Raw genomic sequence first — 19,113 nt, forward strand, 5'->3', positions numbered from 1 at the left:
ACGTGCTGAAAATTTCAAAATTGGTTAGAGCATCGATCTCGGTTATCTCGGTTATATCAAATCACATAAGCCCTCACTTTGCGGAAAGTCACTCAGTTCTAAGTAACATACTCAAACCGAGGGTAAGACTGGATGCCCTGCCTCTCCCTCTGCATCTGCCTCTGCCCCTGCTCAATAATCCTTTGCATTTAAAGGCAAATCAGATTCAATGGTAAACTTGAATCATTTCAAGTTCCATTCAAGGATTCATCACTGCAGCTTGTTTCCATCTTTGGATCAGGTCAATATTCTCATGATCCAGTGAACCAATTGCAGATTAAAAAATTCAAAGAAATTGATATAGCACCAATTTTAACCAACTGTAACACAACAATTCTCAAAATTTGGAGGCAATACTACAAAATTTTGAGCTCTATAAGCAAGTCAAAACTCTCAAAACAAGACACAGAAGAAAAATTGACACGTCAAAAAGTTGAACTGTCTATGAAGTACGACCATAATCCAACTCACTTCTTCTTCTCTGCACCTCCAGCTGACCTGCAATAGACAAGAAATGCATCAGCGCCCAATGACACCTCATCAGAACAGAAAAGCCATTAAATATCGATATTGAGTATTCAGTCATCATTAGACTCTGTTACCTCATCTTGCGTAGAACACTGGACATCTCCTCACGCTTCCTCTTGGCCCTCTTATGAGTGCCTAACTTTCTCTTTGCCACCTTCAAGGCACGCTTATCTTTTCCAACCTTGAGAAGTTCAGTAATCCTCTTCTCATAAGGAGCAAAACCGGCAACCTCCCTAATTAGGCTCTTCACAAAGTGGACTCTCTTGCTGGTTTTCTAGGAAAAAAAATTGTAGATCAATAAACAGAATATATCAACAATGCAGGCCTTATCATCTAGACAACATGATGGTAGGTTCTAAAAGTAATAAAAACATACAGACATACTGAAGGGTCCGCAAGAAAAAAAAAAGGCCACTTCTTAGGTTGCTTGCCATGACTTCATCATAAGAACCTTCCTCTATGCCCATAAAAAAAGTTTAAAAAAGTCCACAGAATTGAGAATGCAACTGCATGATACTTTTGAACAGCAGGAAACCTTACCCCCTTTCTATCAGAAGGGCAGGGAGCCAATTCCTTTTTGGTGACAACATGTCCTTTGTTTAAGCCCACAAAAAGGCCAGTATTAGGTTGCTTTGGTGCCATCACCTGCAAGAAGCATCACCCACAAAACAAGTCAGAATTTATATCAGTGTAAGAAAGGCAAGAGATTTCTATAAACCACTTAAACATACTGAATAAGTATAGAATGTAATTCTTGTTAATAATAATTGATTGACTAGTGAAGAGTTTCAATTATTGATGTCTAGACATTAATGTCATCTCACCATGAAACAGGGAATCCAGTCTCAAACACCAAACACCACCCCAATCCTTAGACCAAACAAAGAGAAAAAAAAAAGGCATTTTAAACATACATCTTCAAAAACACAGCATAGTATTTTAAAAGGAATACAAACGACAAGATAAAATCCTACACTTATATCAATACCCTCCCTTTCCACCAAGCTTACATGGCATAAGAAACTAACCCTGTGATTAAATATAAGCAGAACTTGATAAACTAAAATACTATTGCCTCACAAGAAAATTAAAGAAAAAGACATGTGCCCATTATAAGTTTCAAATTTATCCAAAGATCAAGGAGAAGATTTGTTTATTTTTAAATAATGAAAAATGAAAGGGGTATTACAAAAATCAACAGATTCACAAATACCAGATAGCCAGAAAAATTGCCCTCCAAACATCAAGCACAACATCATAAATCAAAATTGTAGAAAACCAATGATGTCATACATAATTAGTAAAAATATAAAGTATCACCACATAATTAGAACATCTAAAAACGGCATGGAAACATCATTTATGCTGTTTCATCGACATAGATCCCTTAAGAAATTTACAGACTTAGTTACAAGCAAACAAGGGTCCAGACAAAAAAAAATTGTAACTCAAGATAATATAGACCTAACAAATAAACAATCTTAGGTTGTTATGACATGTCCACATGAGAAATTCATTGGGATTGCATAGCATTTTTTTCACATATAAAACATGAAAAAAAAATATAAAAACTCAATTTGATGAATTTTAACCATCCAACATGAATATTTTTAACCGGACAAACCTAAAATATGTTTAAGAAAATATAAAACAATCCAAATTATCTACTCAGGGAACAAAATGAGATCAACCATACTAAAGATTAATGGTAAAACGCAAATGAGGTTAAAAAGGATCAAATCAGATAGTTAAAAATCATCAAATTGAATTCAGCACTATGATAAAAGTATGTCCCAATCATCTTTCCTCAGTTCAAACAGACTTTACAACCAACTTAACTGTTTAGTAAGAACTATTCGATTTGAAGACATACATGAGTAATGTTTCTAATTAGTTTCTGAGAAAAGAAAGAAGAGACTGGGAATGATGGGCTTCAGATTTTAGTTTTGGAGCCAGTGAAAATGCGTAAAGGATTACCATTTCCAGGGAACCAAAGCCTAAAACCTTCAAAATTCCAGAACCCCTAATGACTTCTTCCTCAATTCCTCGGAAACCAGAGAGTAACAGATAACTTTATGCTATTGACACGCACTTTTAAACTTCAACTATCAAACAAGCTACATTGAAAACAAAAACCTTTCCAACAGAATCAGACACAAATCAACGAAAAATGTAGCAGTTTCAGCTTAGTTTCTCAGCAACCAAACAGCTCCAACTGAATACCTCCTAGAAAACCTCGAAGCTGCGATAAAGAGAATAACATAGATTAGCTTTGCATATTCTGAAAAGATTGCAAGTTTCAGTTAAGCTTCCAAGGGCGGTCTCACCTCCCCGGCTGCACAAGAGAAAATGACTAGGGTTCCGCGTTTCAGGCCTATTTATCGGTTGTAATTCGGGTCGGGCTCCTTGGCCTGTTAATCAAATGTTGGAAAAACTATCTACTTGGGTTCATACTAATTGGCCTAAAAAATAAAGAATGACAGAATCTCCGTACGCCCGAAAGCCCAATAATGAAAATGGGCCGAATGGGTTGACCCATCGAGTTCCCCTTCATGGCTAAATAAGGCAGGAAAGAAAGCGATGTGCATGGAAGCTAACGGAATCAAAGAATTCCAGTGAGTAGATTCTGGAAAGCCAACTCGAAGACTGGAAGGAGCAAATGGGGGTTTTGACCAGCAGGTATAATTAAGCTTTGTAGCCAATTCAGCCACGGCATTCAACCTAATTCTTTCTTCCTTAATTTCTCTTTCAACCTTTTTCTTTGTTTTTATTTAATCTTTTTGTCTCTTCTTTGAGCTGTTCTTTTGTTCTTCTTCTTCCTCTGCTAATTCTCATCCAACCACTATTAGAAAAGTAGCTGTAGCATAAAACAACCCCACCACTAAACTTCTCCAATCTTCAGATACACCCATTAAATACTATCGTCTTTGCTTCTTGAATTCCCACTTTGTAATTCAAAGTTTTCTCTTTTTTTCTCAAATTTTGCAACTTTTTTTTTGGCAGAGAAACCTTTTTTTTATATATATAGATATGATTATCTGCACTTTTGAGCGCCCTTTTCCTGCACACCCTCAAGTGAAAATATGAAACTTTTCTGGCTTTTTTGTTCTTCTTTATCAGGAATTTCGTTTTCGACTTCTCTTTAGGAAAGCATATCAATTTGAGCTACGGCAGTGTATATACTCTTTTTGCTAACACTTGGGCCCCTTTGAGATTCCAGAGACCATTAATTACCTTCAATTTAGTTGGCTTATGCCTTCATCAGTGGATGTTTCCTTTTGGAAACTTAATCAACTTTCTAAACCCAGATTTTCCCAACCTGAAGTTTTCATTTCCACCTTTGATCAAAACAAAAAGTACCCGCTTTATATTTATTACATATTATCAAATCTTTACATTGATATGGAGTCCGTGGCATGTTATTAACATGTTTGATTCATAGGTGCGTCTATGTCAATCGCCTGTTGCTGTCCCATCCTTGAATGTGTCTACTGTTTGGCCTGTGCCCGTTGGGTATGGCAGAAATGTCTATACACTGCAGGCCATGAAAGTGAGCACTGGGGTTTAGCCACAGCTGAGGAATTTGAGGCAGTGCCACGCCTTTGTCGTCTAATTTTATCAGTTTATGAAGATGATCTTCATAATCCTCTATGGGCTCCCCCTGGAGGCTATGGCATTGACCCCGATTGGGTTATCTTAAGAAAAAATGACCCAGAAACTCAAGGCCGAGCTCCTCCTTACATGATTTACTTGGATCACGATCATGCTGATATTGTCTTGGCTGTCAGGGGACTTAATTTAGCAAAGGAAAGTGATTATGCTGTTTTGCTTGATAACAAACTTGGGCAGGCAAAATTTGATGGTGGCTATGTGCACAATGGGTTATTGAAGGCCGCAGGATCGGTTTTTGATGCCGAGTGTGAGGTTTTAAGGGAATTACTTGAGAAGAATCCAAGTTACACTTTGACATTTGCTGGGCATTCCCTTGGGGCAGGGGTGGTGGCATTGTTGGTGATGGTTGCAGTTAAAAATCGCGGCAAATTGGGATTCATGGAGAGGAAACGGATTAGATGCTATGCCATTGCTCCTGCTAGGTGTATGTCTCTCAATTTGGCCGTTAGATATGCGGATGTCATCAATTCTGTTGTGCTTCAGGTATATTTTCATACTTTTATATTGTAAACTTGTACTTATGTTTGTTGCAGTATATTGGTATATATGGACTTGGTTCATTGACTTCAGTCTGTTAAATTTGTTAGAAGGTTTAGGTTAGGTCAACATATTATAATGTCTAATAATATCTTGTATGCTTGTGTTCTAACATGAGCTATTCTAATGACCCAGGATGATTTTTTACCTCGAACAACCACCGCTTTGGAAGATGTTTTCAAATCACTCTTCTGGTAAAATATAGTATGTCTTAGTCACCTTTCCATTACTAATTTCCTTAATATGGGATTTCCCAATATTTTCTGCAAAATGTGATTTCAGAAAGCCAAACTCTCTTCGATCTTAGGAATGATTTGATGCTTGCATAACAGGGCTGGTTTTACTTCTGTTCAATATGCAGTTTACCATGTTTGTTGTGCCTAATTTGCTTGAAGGACACTTGCACCATGGAGGAGAAGATGCTTAAAGATCCAAGGCGGCTGTATGCACCTGGTCGCCTGTACCACATTGTAGAAAGAAAGCCCTGCAGGTATTATGGGATTTATTTTGACAAATTTTTGAATCAATCAACAATAGAGGATGAATTGCTTTTGTTTTCAACACCAGTTATTAGAGGGGTGAAACTCCTTGATAATTATTGCTGGTATATGAGTAACACGGGTCTGCTTGATATAAAACAAATAAAGAAGGGGGTTCCTAGTGAAAGAGGCCAATAAGTCCAAGCTGTGGTCAAAAGTCTCTTTCTAATCACTTAAATATCATAACATATTTATTGGGATTAATCGAGATGTTTTTGCCATTTCATTGCTTCATATGAATTTCCTTTGTCCTAATTGCAGGATAGGAAGATATCCCCCAGTGGTGAGGACAGCGGTACCTGTTGATGGGAGGTTTGAGCATATAGTTCTATCCTGCAATGCAACCTCTGACCATGCCATTATTTGGATAGAGAGAGAGTCCCAAAGAGCCCTTGATGTAAGTTTACAGATTCTTGACCTTTGGACTGTGCTTTGAGGTAGTAAACCATTACGCATCTATGGTCACAATTAAAGCAATCAAAAAGAAATGTTTTAGCACAGACATGAGAGCTTGAATCTTAAACTAGCTGTTTTCTTTCTGTTGGAAATGATAGATATTAAGAATCTAATCAGCTTTAAGGGGCTTTTGGGGGTGCTGGAAAGGAAACAATACAGAAAGTTTGGCTACCATCATCAACTTTTGTGTTTATGAGCCAGGGATCTCCCCCTTAGTTTCTTTCCAATCTATATGTATGGTATGGTAGGTGAAGCTGCTAACAAGATGCATAGGGAAAAATCATATATAATAAATTCATTATTCTGCATTTGCTATGCACTCTCTTCCGCAGGTACTTGGTGAGTTTAGTTGTTACGTTTGCATATAATTATCTCAATGATTGCTTTAAATATTAAAGGTGGAAAACCTTAGGTGGTTGAAATATGAAAAGATTTCATTACTACAACAAAATAATATGTTCGCATTCTGTTGAATGCAGTTGATGGTGGAGAAAGATGAGATAATGCAGATTCCTGCAAAGCAGAAAATGGAGCGACAGGAGTCTCTTGCTCGAGAACACAGTGAAGAGCACAAGGCAGCTATGCAGAGGGCAGTTGCTTTGGATATCCCTCAAGCTTACTCGCCTTTGTCATATGGAACATTCCATGAAATGGAAGAAGCTGAATTTTCTGGCAGATCAAGTGAGGTATCTGAGTTACCATCTAGGAAAAGAAGGGAGAGTTGGGATGAATTTGTAGAGCGCCTTTTTGAGGTAGATGAGTCCGGCCACATGGTGTTCAAGAAGTCTGTTTCATAGAACAATGCTCAACCTCTCTCCATCCCTATTCCCCACCCCACCTCGCTTCCCAAACAAAACAAAAAAACCCTGCAAGATGCATTCTTTCATGCACCCTGCAATTCATTGCTTGATTACCAAATATGGAATTATTATAAGAATGATAGTTTGTACATAAAAGTAAATCAATTTTATCAAAGTAGAGCATCCCTTTTTCTTGATGTTCATTGGCTTTGGTCATGCGTTAACATGAATGAGGGGCTAACCTTTTGGCATACAACCACCTGAGTATTATCACCTTATATTTCAACTCTCATGGCCTGCAGGAGAAGGGGCACACCAACATTGGATATGAATAAAATAGAATAAATGGGTGAGAACTGATACGTGGGAGCCGAAATGGACTTGGCTTCTTTGTTGCCTGGGTAAGGTTGTAGATTGGATGAGTCTATTTCCTTCTGCTTTTCGTTTTTTGGTTGTCAATGGCTTGAGCAACAAAGGAAAAAGGAAAAGAAGGGTATGATTCAATGGTAACCTATATTTGCCACTATTCCAAGGAAAAATGTCAAGATAGTTTGCGTTCAAAAGAAATACTAATGTCCTCAAATTTAAATGGTAAATCAATCAATTGATCATTGATCGATTAACTACCTGACCTAAGTTAAAAACAGCTAGGCATGTCAAGGAGCGGTCCAAAAATACTTCACTTTTATCCATGATTTCCATTTACACAAGTGTTTGTTAAATTAACTAACATTACCCTAATATGCAACATGTGTACCTTCAACATTAGTTGAGGGGCAAAAGAAATGATACATGATTTTAAGGAGCTTCCCTACCCCTTGCTATACCTGGAGATCTAGAACCGCTTCTCCTGCAACGAAGATGAGATAGGAGTCAATAATCAGTTTACTCAATGCCACTATGTTGTTCAAATTGATCTCACCCTTTATAGGACAAATTCTAAGAAATCTCAACTCTTATGACGAGAGGAGAGGATAGACATTGTTATGGGGAGGAAGAGATAGGAGTACTAAAGTAAAACTTAGGGGAGGAAATAGCAAAGCAGTTAAACCTCTGATCTTGGGTAAGTTTTATACCTCCCAGAACTAAGAAAACCAAAGCCATACCAAACTCGATTTTATTCCACTTTTAGGATCTTCATTTTAGAGAGAGAGATTTTCAACTTCAATGAGATACAACATATGAATTGGGGCAAAATCAAATATGATTTTGTTCATTTGGGCTTCAAGGTTGAAATTTCTTTTTTTTTGATAATAATAGTTCACTCCTTGTTCTAGTTTCAGTTTTGCCAGTGTTTTATAGGCCTTTTTGGCCCTGTTTCGCTTCAATTGAAAAAGTCCTTTTTTTTAAACCCCCTACCCAGGTCCCCATCCATAGATAAATAAATAGTAAAAAATGCCTTGAAGAGAAAAATTATAATAACTTACCATGCATTCGTTTGACAAACCGTTCAAATTCCATGAAATTCTGTCTCTCCATGAGAAGTGGACTGAGCCTAAGGTAAGTAAAAGATGAAAAATGTCTTCCATCTGGATCATTTACAGGCTTGACATTGTCCAATATCTTGTTATAGCCTATCCTATCATGGCAAAGCAGAGCATTCTCACTTGCTAATGGAATGCAAACATCCCATGCAGCATTCAGCACCTGAAACAGACAATTACTAAGCTTCTAGCTTTGAATATGGAATCAGCACCATTGAATTTACAGTCACATATTGCAAATGGTTCTCTAATTTGCCAGGTTTTTCCAAAGAAAAAGTGTTCCTCTGGGAGAAAGGAAAACTAATAGCAAGTAAATGTTAAAGCTCATCAGAAGCTCTCAAAACCTCACCTGCCAGACTAAACCCTGAGGATCTGCCAATGCTTCTCGCAAGTCCTCATGCTGCTCTAACAAATGCAGTTCAGGACATGCAAAGTTTAAAGTAGCTCCATGCTTATGTAGCATCGCTGCTATTGCAGTATAGCCATCACGATTGCAGGGATTGTAGAATCCAGCAGTTAATTCAGCAGCATGACTAGCTGTTTTATACCACCAGTGAATACCTGGCAGCTGCTCAGCAATTAAACATGGCAAAAAAAAGCGAATACTCCGTAGCTTGTGGAAACAACTTTTAAAATTAGTTTAGAAAAGGTACCAAAATTTGTATGCAAGTGAACTTAACTGCAGGAGGAAACCTCTAAACAAATTATGGTGGAAGGAGCAACAAAAAGGATAGGAAGAGAAAGAAAGGGGGAGGGCAAGAAGAACTCTTCATTTGCAAATTTGAAAGATCTTGTCAAAATGAGTATATAGGGAGTAAAAATAGAACATGTAAAAGCCATTATAAAACAATTTAGTTTTTTTCTTATGTAATTTGATAGATCAAATGCTACATATTAGAATTAAACTTGAATAAAAATATCATAACAATTTACAATCTTCAATTGCCTATAATTACTTTAAGCATTCATGTTGAAGAATGAACTCTTATAATAGCATGTTCAAAACATTAAGACATGAAACAAGACTTGGACCTTGGCATATTTCTCAATTCACCAGGATTTAGGGAGTTTAAGGATGGAAAAAGACAACACTCTTAAACAAGGGCCAGAGTTGAAGGGGTTGAAGTAAAACAAGACTGCTATCAGGCTAAACAATGAATAATAATATCAATACTAGGGGGTAATAGCAAAAAAATTCAATCCAATATAAGATATATCTATTCAGGTGACTCACCTTTGCTGCAATGCAAGTGCCTTCGAAAGCTAATTTTGCCAGAGAGAGTACCCTGTCTCCATGATCGACTAATACCTGAGAGTACCAATTAAGGAAAAACCTTCCATAGTAACCATCATAGTCTCCTCCGTCACAAAAGAAACCAGTTTCATCTGGCTGGGAATTATAGGACCCAGCATTATCTGGCCCTCTAGCCCAGAAGCTGTGTTCCCTCAATTCTGCTGCTTTCCTCAGGCTTTTTGACATGTACTGATCATAACACTGCAAAAGGAGAGAGTTATCTATATGATGCCCACAGGAGAACCAAAAATTTAATGCTCTTGGCAATGTGGGTGAGAAAACCACAAACATGCAATGTACAGAGACAAACAGAAGCAAAAACAAAGAGAATTAAAACTAGCCAGGCTGGCACTAGAGCAATACTAATAATCATTATGAAAATACTTGCTCTAAATTTGAAAAGAACTGCCGGCAAGGAACCCACATCTTAACACAAGCATAACAGATAAGAACACTGAGCACGCTAATATAGCCCTTTTAACTCCTAGAAGGCCTGGCTAGTCTGCATTTCCTATTTATTGGTCCCTTTCCTACTAGCCAGTAAAAATAAATGGGCCAAGAGAGAGAGAGGGAAGATGTAGGCCAAGGTTCCAGGCGTGTGAAAATGGCATTGAAGAATCTGAGCGACAAAACATACATATAGCAGCAAAACATTATACTAATCTATATAAATAGTTATTGAAAAATCAGTTGTCACATTTAGGGTTAAAAAATCAAATTGGTGAATCTGGTTCTAGATTGCAGAATTTCTTTCGAATTTCCCATTAGACAAAACAAATCACTGTTCTTGTAGCATGAACTTCATATCAAATCGCTGTGTACCCCAATGGGTTAAATAAGCAACTCGTCAAATATTGTAAGAATGCGTCAGATTTAAACAATGCAGGATTGGTATTCAAATTATAATAACAATTACCTGGAACTCCCCAATCCCAGGATATCTCCATCCATGCTTTACTGGACAAGATGGGTAGCGTAGCTCCCCACAGGGACCTAGTCCAACTTCAACCATGGATATAATACCATCCTCAAAAAATTCATCAAATTCCACCCGGAAACTTCTCATATAGTCAAAGTATACCTATTTTCACCAACAAAAAGTTAAAACATCAAAAAATCTACCCTTAACAAAAATACTAGCTTGACATTGAAGGATGAAAAGTGCAAACCAAGTTAGCATTACAAATCTGTTTAAATATCCCTCAAAAGTAAATTCCACAAAATAGCAAATTTGAAGTCACTTTGTTTTGTAGCAATGGTGATTTTTACATAAATAAGATCCAAAGTCAGATCCATTGCCAGTTATATTGACAGAACTTATGCATGGAACTAGCTTCAGTTGTTTGCAAATAAATTTAATGATTCACAATAAATGAAGAAGGCGGAATGTAATGCGGTAAAGCCTGGAATTTGTATGACGTACACAATAGCATCAATAGCAATTGTTACAAAGTTAGAGACTAAGTAATGCCTGACAATTATATCAAAGACTAATACCTCAACAGCAGTTCGGCCCCTTAGAATTCGTTCCTTGTCAATCCCCCATGAGAGGCATTCAGGGTTTCTTCTTCCTTCTCTATCAGTGAAAAATATGTCAGGATTACTTCTACCAATTTCTGCAACCCAATGGGGAAGAGGAATACAAACATCATCACCAACATTGCCACCACATTCATGAAACGACATCACAACCTGATCCATCAATTAGATAACTGTCACACTTGGAACAAATCTTTAGAAGGATCACATCCAAAAAGTGAAGAAAAAGAAATAACACATCATAACTGTTTTCACATCTAAAAACAAGCTTCAGATATAAGAGAAAAGAAACTTTAACTACTCATGGCAGTCTAAATTGTCCGGGTTACTTATCTAAATTAAGTTGTAAATGTTCAGATTGTTTCTTTCTCTTCTAAAGTTAGTAACTGGTGGAAATTTCAAATTTCTTTCCAATATTCAAAAGCTTGACTCAAGCTCTAAGGAGTTATGAAGTACAATTCCTAAATGCAGCCTACCCTCCTAAGACATACCACTGATGAACATGGCCACCAATTAAGGTAACATGGCTTTCGATTACTTTCAGCTTGAATTAACTTATAGTGCTCTTGGAGGATGAGGCACATGAGGGTGAGTAACAAAGACCTATGCTCATATGAACAAATAAATCAAATGAAAATAAAATCAAAGGTAGGTGATAATGGAGGTCTTTACCATATCAGATTTCAGATATAAATATTGCATACTACCTCAAGCAATTAGAAAGCATTCAACCACGTACAGAACTCATTTAAAACTCACCTGTAACTTAAGCTTAAGCTCACGAACCATCTGTAAGAGTCTTCGGTAACCACTCCAGTTATACTCCTGGGGAGCATGTGCTTCCACTATTCCCCACCAGCAGTCAACCATAACCCCATCTACATTGATTGATTTCAATACTCTTAGCTGCTTTAGCAGACAGTCTGGATCAATGAGCTCACACTTCATGTTGATGATACCCAACTGCCACAATTAGTGTGAATGTGAATCATTATACTGAAACTAGGAAAGTATCTTAAAAAGTTGTCACATCTTGCATGTAGTTAGCTTTGAGAAACACTAAAGCATCAAATCTGTGATGTTGCAAAAAGTTATCCATGCCCATTTGATGAAAGGACCAAATACGAAGTGTTGAAAAATAACTAATGAGCCAATGTAAATATAGAGCAAGAATTTTGAATTAGAAAACTCACTGGTAGCATCACATAAACTGGAACATATGGAGTGCCAGCAAAATCATGTTCTGGTAGCTTAGGAGGTAAATCAATAACCTATAAGGTTTGTAGATGAGAAGAGTAAACAAATGTCACAAGAACCATCCAAGAAAATGTGACCTGCACATAACTCTGTCAAACCTGTTTGTTGTTAACTGCTTCCATGGAACCAGCAATAAGTGGAAGACTTTCTGTTTGTTCTCCACCATCTCCAACCATGCCTGAACTTTGAGAATGGGCACTTGAGGATAGATCATAAGGTGAAGGAGTAGGCATGAAAACACCTTTCATTCGACAAGCATTGTAGTCTACTGAGGTCCGATAGCCAGAAGAGACTCCCCGCAATGAGGTAGGTGGAGTCGGTTGTGACACCATTTGGGACGATGATGACGTTATGCCAGCAGAAGTGCCAGCAGCAGGCCTTGAACCCTGCAAAGTGAAAACATTCCCATTTGGATTTTCCATAGATTCATCAGAAGTGAGGATCAAAGGAGCATTAAAGAGCAGTGTAATCAAATGAGTGATGCATGGTTCTAAGCCTCACCATCAATATTGTGCAGGACAAAGAGTAATATGTATATGTATGTATAATCCAAGATTAGGTAGTAAGTTAAACAATGAAACAATCTATAGTCCTGTTGAGAATGTTACATTTCAATGTTGTACCTTGCAGTTGATATTGAACAAAATCATTGCACAATTTAAGAAGAAAAAACTGATGCATTCAAAAAGTTAGTACCTGAGATCTTGATGGAAAAGTGGTTCCATCTGGAAGAACAACCCAGCCAGCTTCCCTAGCCAAAGCTGCAATCACATCATTGATATCAGCTCTAACCCTCAGGTTATAGTTCCCATGCCTCCGCAGCCCTGCCAAGATCCTTGCCGTTATTGCTCTCCTATGCCGCTCTCTTAGCTTTGTTCGCTCCTTTTCTTCTAGTGGTCGAGACCTCCGAGCTCCTCCTCCCCCTGGGGTGCTGACTTGCTCTTGAAGTTGCTGGTGATGCTGAAACTGACCACTACTACTTGTACTTTGCATCACTCCATCAACACCCATCATCATCTGTGCAGCAATATGCTTCTCGCCATTCTCCTCATCCTCATCATCCTCTTCTTTTACATCCATTTCCATTTCCTCTTCATCATCTTCCTCACTAGCTCCTATCAATTTCTGCATATCTGTTGCCATAACTTCCCACTCTAATCCTGAACCTCTAACTCCAAGATTACCTTAGGACTCTAACTTCTCGACTATAAAATGTTATAACCATTTCTCTTATGACATAGATTTCTCTTATACTGCAGCAAACATCCACAAATTGCTGCCCCACCACGATTTCTGATTATCCTGGTAACAATCACAACTTCAATTCATATTAATTACACAAAGGGGGAAGGAAGGACTCCCCAGTTAGATATAGTTCCAATTTTACAGTTTTTCTTGCAGACAATGTCCAAATAATAACAATAATTATTATAAGGCACCAAGTAAGCTTCTATCTTAAGCCTCAGAAATATCAAAAACCCCAACAAATTTTCGGCTAGCAAACTATGTCTTATTTGGATTTTTAAGTTTTGTTCTTGAAAATTAAGACAACAAAATACCAAAAAAGAGTCAAAATTTTATTATTTTTCTTCTTCTTTCCCTTCTCCAACGCTTTCTCAGCAACCAAAAGAAGAAACTCAAGTACTTAACTGAATTCTCCGTGGTAAAACCTACACAGACAAAAAGAAAAAGAAAATTCTCTCTAGAACTTCAAATATCAAGTTTTCCAAAAAAATTGGAGAATATTTCAGCAAAAACAAACGAGGCCAGGAAAAATTTGGAAAGAAAATTACCTTAAAAGAAGCGTCTCAATTTCTCCCGTAATTCTCACGCGAATTTTTCAATTTCCTAGAAATGGAGCTTCGAAATATCTGCAATCCTTCATCTCCTCTTCCAATTCCACTTTCCCGTCTCCAACCGACCGCTCTATGCGAACAGATCCATTTTCCCGGCGAGCGGAGGGTATCTCCGGCATAGTGCGTCTGCTATTCTCCGAAGCTGCGAAGATAGAATAAGCGAGGAAGAAGGGCCGAGAATGGGGCTATTTCCGGCTAGGGAGAGGGGGGCGCGTGAGACAGAGGGGTGAGCGCGTGAGAGTTAGGGTTTCACGCGTGTGTGGGATGGGCGAGCGTGTCTGTGTGTGAAATTTGGGGCTTGGCACGAATGGGGCGTGTGTGGGATAGTGTATTAAGCGGAGTCCACGGAAGTGCGAGGGAGACACGTGTCACACTTGCCGTGGGCTCTGTTTGAGGAACCGGACCGGACACGAGATTTGGGTGTGTCTCTCTTTAGGTGGATATATCATGTGACCTGCGATTCGTGCTAAGGTCGATTATAAAATCCGTTTTATTTACTGTCGCCAAAAAGAGAATATGTCCCATATTTTGGCGGTATATTTTTTTAGTTTAGTATATATAATTAAATTACTTGCACCTTGCACAGATGGCAAAGTTTACTAGTATGCAGAGATGACCAAATTCATTCAAAGTCCCAAAACTCCTTTGATTTATTTGAATTTCAAAAAAATTAATAACTTAATTCTTTAAATCCGAATTTAAAGTGTTTCGGTTTCAAGCATTGAAATATTCTAAACTTGAATTCATAGAAATGTAAATTACTTGAAAAATTTATAATATGTCATATGAAACTTGAATAACATATTAAATTTCAATATAATTTGATTTTAAAAAATTAATAATTTAAATTTAATTAATTTAAACTTTAAATTCGAGTATTTAAATCTAATCTAATTCGATTTAATTAAAAATTGTCAGCTTACCTCACACAATTCAAAAAAAAAATCGAAATGATTTAAATTCAAATTAATTAAAACTCAAATTAATCTAAATATAAACAACTTAAAAAATTATCTCCAAATTGTTTAAAACTCAAATAGACCATCCAAATCTAATTCAATTTAGATTTAAGAAATTCAACAATTTAAACTTGAAATAATCCAAATATGAATAACTCGAAATTTAAAACTCTAATATTCAAATTTAAAGTGATTCGAAATGAAATGATCTGAATCCAAAAATTACCCTTTTTTTTTTGTCCAAAATGACCCCACCCAACTGCTCAATTATATCAGCATCTATTTACAGAATTTGGAAAAAAGTCCTGTACATTTTTAAGATCTATAACAACAAATTAGACAACTTTGAGACTTGGAAGTTTTCGGAAACGAAACAAGTTCTCCCTGTTTGGGGGGCCAAATGTCCAACACCATGAAGAAAACATTCTCAAAATTGAATTTTCTCGTATGCATTGCTTTTGGTCACTTGAGGGACCAGCGGAACCTGTATTATTTGTGTAAAAACGTGTACAAGGTTTACATCATGTATCTTTCTCCTAAGCACCAACCTGTCCATCCTTTCCCTCGGGTTTAGCAGGCTTTTCATTCGGAAACAATTGGAGATCTGGGACTGCTTCCCCTGCAATGGAGATAGCATAACTCGTAAGTTTCAAGTTATTGCTACAAAGTAAGTAGTTTATATACTTGTAGAGCCAGCGCACGCTCCAAACCTGGTTATAAAAGGAGGAACAAAATGAGAAAAATGAAGGTAATACTGTACCATGCATCCTTTTGACAAATCTTTCGAACTCTGCAAAGTTGTGTGTCTCCATCAGAACTGGGTTGAGTCTGAGGTAGGTAAAGGCAGATAAATGGCGGCCATCTGGGTCATTCCGTGGCTTGGCATTTTCTAGTATCTTATTATAGCCTTCTCTGTCATAACATGGAAGAGCATTCTCACTGGCAACCAGTATGGAAACATCCCATGCAGCATTCAGCACCTGGCAGTTAGCAAGATGGTAGAAAAATTAGATGTGGTTTGCTAGGACAACCAAGCCATACTGAAATACTATGACTTCAGACTCAACCAACATCCACACATATGATAACCAACTGAATGGCGCTAATCCAAACATTATTGTACTCAATTGAATATAGGAGTTTGGTCAAAAGTCAAAACAATTCATGCTTTCTTACTCCACTTTTGACATCCAAGAAAACAGATTAGCCCATTTTTTCTCTAGAACACATGTATTATAGTAAAATTCTATACCCACCAAAGTTGAAAAACAGAATGAAAAACTGCTAGTACCTGCCAAACTAATCCCTCAGGATCTGCCAGTGCCTCTGGGAAGTCCTCATGCTGATCCAAGGTGCGCAATTCAACACAGGTGAAGTTTAATGCAACCCCATGCTTTTTCAACATTGCTGCAATTGGAGCATAGCCATCACGATTTGAAGGATTGTAAAACCCAGCAGTTAGCTCAGCAGCATGGCTAGCTGTTTTATACCACCAATGAATACCTGATAGCTGGAAGTTTAAATCAAAGCAGAGCCAAGATTCTAAGAACAAAAGGTCATGAAGAGTTTGCCCGTACTTTTATTTCAAAACATGACATTAGAATCAGCTCCAAAGAAGAGAAATTGCTGCAGCACTGACCTTTGCAGCAATGCAAGTGCCTTCAAAGGCTAAATTGGCCAGAGCAAGCACACGATCACCATGATCAACTAAAACCTGAGAATACCAATTAAGAAAGAACCTGCCATAGTAGCTGTCATAGTCACCTCCATCACGAAAGAATCCAGTCTCATGAGGTGTGGAATTATAAGAACCAGCATTATCTGGTCCTCTGGCCCAGAAAGAGTGGCCCCTAATTTCTGCTGCTTTGCTTAGACTCTTCATCAAATATTTATCATAACACTGAACTGAAACAGGTTGCATTAATGCTTGGGAGATAAGAATATATCACATATCAAAACTACAATCAATGCTTAATCATAACTTTTTTTTTTTTTGGGAATAAAAAAAAATTCACCAATACATAGTCATTTGAAATGTACCTGAAATTCACCAATACCAGGATATCTCCAACCATGCTTCGCAGTATAAGAAGGATAGCGTAGCTCCCCACAAGGACCCAGTCCAACTGCAATTTCAGATATGACTCCATCTACAAAGAACTCATCAAATTCTACATGAAAGCTCCTCATGTAGTCAAAGTAGACCTGCGCTTAAACATGCAGCAAAAGAAAGAAACTTAAAAACAGGGTATGGAAGATTTTGTCAAAAGCAAAGCATGAATATAAAGCATAGCTCAATAGTCTGAGCAAAAAAAATCATGATCAACTGTAATACCTCAACAGCAGTTCGGCCCTTTAAAACCCGCTCCTTATCAATTCCCCATGTGAGGAATTCAGGATTCCGCTTTCCTTCTCTATCTGTGAAATATATGTCAGGGTTGCTCTCCCCGATTTCTCTTATCCACTCAGGGAGTGGAATATGTACATTGTCTCCAACATTGCCTCCACATTCATGAAATGACATTACAATCTGTTGCCATTTTAGATTAAGAAATGGGAAACATTATCCAGCATGGAATTTCAAAAGAAGTGGGAAAATAATCCCGATTAAATGATATATTGATTTCTATGTTGTTGTCAAACATAAAAATTATTTTCCCATATATGATATGAGAGCAACTTTAATCAAACAAAAGCATAACATTCATAGATAAACACCAAAGAATAAACCATCTCATCTCAGTTTTCCATCTTGCATAGACTACCGATGGTTAGAACATGTGTCACGATCAATTAAAGTCATCACAAGCTGACAGTTTAATGATAAAACTGGTCTACATAGTAACTAATCTTGTTCTCCCTACATGTGTGTGTATATATACACCAAGAACAAAAGTGGAATCTAAGAAATGTCACCCAGAGAATGTATAGTTATTGTTAAAACAAACATAGAAAACACTAATTTATGTACTACTAATCACCTGTAACTTAAGCCCAAGATCTCGCACAATCTGGAAAAGCCTCTTGTACCCACTCCAATTATACAATTGAGGAGTGTGCGCCTCAACTATCCCCCACCAGCAGTCAACCATAACACCATCAACATTAACTGACCTCAAAATCCTTAACTGATCCAGAAGACCCTCTGGGTCAACCAACTCACAATTCATGTCAACAACATCCAGCTGCCATCCCCACATTCAAAACACAAAAAATATCACTAGGAAACATTAAAAAAGAGAAAACCCTTCATAAACTAATTTTGAAACTTACTGGAAGCATAACATATACAGGGACATAAGGTGTGCCAGCAAAATCACGCTCTGGTTCCATAGCCTACCCAAACAAGAGCCATTTAGTTTTAGATTCCCAGTTAGTTCTTGTTAAAACAGTAATAAATAGAAAATTTGATGAATTGCAAAATTTGTGTTTTTACCTGATTCTCCACAACTTTATCTGTCGAATCACCAATGAGTGGATGATCCTCTGCTCTCCCTCCTTTATCTTTGACTATGGCTCGAAGCTGACACGATCCGGAAATGCTAGAAGAAACAAAACCTCCCTTCAACCGACAGAAGTTGCAATCCAGTGAGCTCGGAGACCTAGAATGTACTGTCGAGTAAGCTGTGAGAGAAGCACCTGGCGGCTTTAGACTATTGAATATCCGAACTGACGAAGCAGCCATTTTCACCTTCAAATAAAAAATGCAATTAAACACTTGCTAAGCTCTACTTTCAAATAAAATAAATGAAAACATGAGAAATTCCTTTTTAAAGCTTAATTTGCCGCACATTTTATTTTGAAGATCCTTTCAAAGAATATGGCCACAGTTTTTTGGCCTTTTTCTCTTGTTCTGGAAAACTTTCTCGCCAACCAAACGGAAATAGGGAGGGAAGAGTCCACTTTGTGTGGCGGGGAAATGAACGACAGGAACACTTAACGATGACGTTTTGTGGACTTTTTATGGATCCAAGACCGTGAGCTCAATTTTTCGAGTCCCGGTGCAGCCTAGAATTAAATAGTAAAGTAAAGAGTGACGGGTTTCTAGCTGGTAACACGAGAGAAATGGGACAGACCACTCTTTGCTGCACACGTGGCTAATAATATGGCTTTACCCTTTGGTTTTCTTTGAAATAAAAATATTTGGGCTGTT

General features: G+C 37.6%; 4 protein-coding genes across 10 annotated transcripts; 1 reads left to right on the forward strand and 3 right to left on the reverse strand.

Moving 5' to 3' along the window:
- Nucleotides 1-316: 316 nt before the first annotated feature.
- LOC110413673 (large ribosomal subunit protein eL36x-like) lies at nucleotides 317-2,917 on the reverse strand. 5 transcript variants are annotated; one of them, XM_089783085.1, is made up of 5 exons: nucleotides 2,791-2,842; nucleotides 1,392-1,437; nucleotides 1,108-1,212; nucleotides 642-841; nucleotides 317-537 (listed from the first exon to the last, which is right to left on the reverse strand). In XM_089783085.1, the coding sequence occupies exons 2-5, from the start codon at nucleotides 1,392-1,394 to the stop codon at nucleotides 507-509; spliced, it is 339 nt and encodes a 112-aa protein (XP_089639211.1). In that variant the 5' UTR covers nucleotides 1,395-1,437; nucleotides 2,791-2,842; the 3' UTR covers nucleotides 317-506. The 5 variants fall into 5 exon arrangements, with proteins under 5 accessions (XP_089639211.1, XP_021280263.1, XP_021280265.1 ...); XM_021424588.2 differs by having other exon boundaries at nucleotides 2,704-2,839; XM_021424590.2 differs by lacking the exon at nucleotides 1,392-1,437 and having other exon boundaries at nucleotides 2,791-2,917.
- A 245-nt stretch (nucleotides 2,918-3,162) lies between these two features.
- LOC110414434 (alpha/beta-Hydrolases superfamily protein) lies at nucleotides 3,163-6,768 on the forward strand. 2 transcript variants are annotated; one of them, XM_021425624.2, is made up of 6 exons: nucleotides 3,163-3,246; nucleotides 4,010-4,722; nucleotides 4,912-4,970; nucleotides 5,138-5,266; nucleotides 5,577-5,712; nucleotides 6,251-6,768. In XM_021425624.2, exons 2-6 carry the CDS (start codon nucleotides 4,018-4,020, stop codon nucleotides 6,566-6,568), a joined length of 1,347 nt encoding a protein of 448 aa, XP_021281299.1. In that variant the 5' UTR covers nucleotides 3,163-3,246; nucleotides 4,010-4,017; the 3' UTR covers nucleotides 6,569-6,768. The 2 variants fall into 2 exon arrangements, with proteins under 2 accessions (XP_021281299.1, XP_021281300.1); XM_021425625.2 differs by lacking the exons at nucleotides 3,163-3,246; nucleotides 4,912-4,970 and having other exon boundaries at nucleotides 3,286-4,722; nucleotides 5,172-5,266.
- A 462-nt stretch (nucleotides 6,769-7,230) lies between these two features.
- On the reverse strand, nucleotides 7,231-14,398 carry BAM7 (beta-amylase 7). Of its 2 annotated transcripts, XM_021425621.2 has the most exons (12): nucleotides 13,939-14,398; nucleotides 13,796-13,815; nucleotides 12,842-13,447; nucleotides 12,244-12,531; nucleotides 12,082-12,159; nucleotides 11,648-11,851; nucleotides 10,847-11,041; nucleotides 10,266-10,430; nucleotides 9,290-9,550; nucleotides 8,405-8,623; nucleotides 7,999-8,218; nucleotides 7,231-7,421 (listed from the first exon to the last, which is right to left on the reverse strand). In XM_021425621.2, the coding sequence occupies exons 3-12, from the start codon at nucleotides 13,286-13,288 to the stop codon at nucleotides 7,393-7,395; spliced, it is 2,106 nt and encodes a 701-aa protein (XP_021281296.1). In that variant the 5' UTR covers nucleotides 13,289-13,447; nucleotides 13,796-13,815; nucleotides 13,939-14,398; the 3' UTR covers nucleotides 7,231-7,392. The 2 variants fall into 2 exon arrangements, with proteins under 2 accessions (XP_021281296.1, XP_021281295.1); XM_021425620.2 differs by lacking the exon at nucleotides 13,796-13,815.
- A 770-nt stretch (nucleotides 14,399-15,168) lies between these two features.
- Nucleotides 15,169-18,932, reverse strand: BAM2 (beta-amylase 2). The gene is made up of 10 exons (XM_021425623.2): nucleotides 18,752-18,932; nucleotides 18,397-18,651; nucleotides 18,234-18,296; nucleotides 17,942-18,145; nucleotides 17,296-17,490; nucleotides 17,001-17,165; nucleotides 16,600-16,860; nucleotides 16,252-16,470; nucleotides 15,721-15,940; nucleotides 15,169-15,579 (listed from the first exon to the last, which is right to left on the reverse strand). The coding sequence occupies exons 2-10, from the start codon at nucleotides 18,643-18,645 to the stop codon at nucleotides 15,497-15,499; spliced, it is 1,659 nt and encodes a 552-aa protein (XP_021281298.1). The 5' UTR covers nucleotides 18,646-18,651; nucleotides 18,752-18,932; the 3' UTR covers nucleotides 15,169-15,496.
- Between the last annotated feature and the right edge of the window lie 181 nt (nucleotides 18,933-19,113).

Source organism: Theobroma umbraticum, unplaced genomic scaffold, assembly GCF_002168275.2.
Source record: "Theobroma umbraticum cultivar Fairchild unplaced genomic scaffold, ASM216827v3 scaffold_4.1, whole genome shotgun sequence".
Taxonomy (NCBI): Eukaryota; Viridiplantae; Streptophyta; class Magnoliopsida; order Malvales; family Malvaceae; genus Theobroma; species Theobroma umbraticum.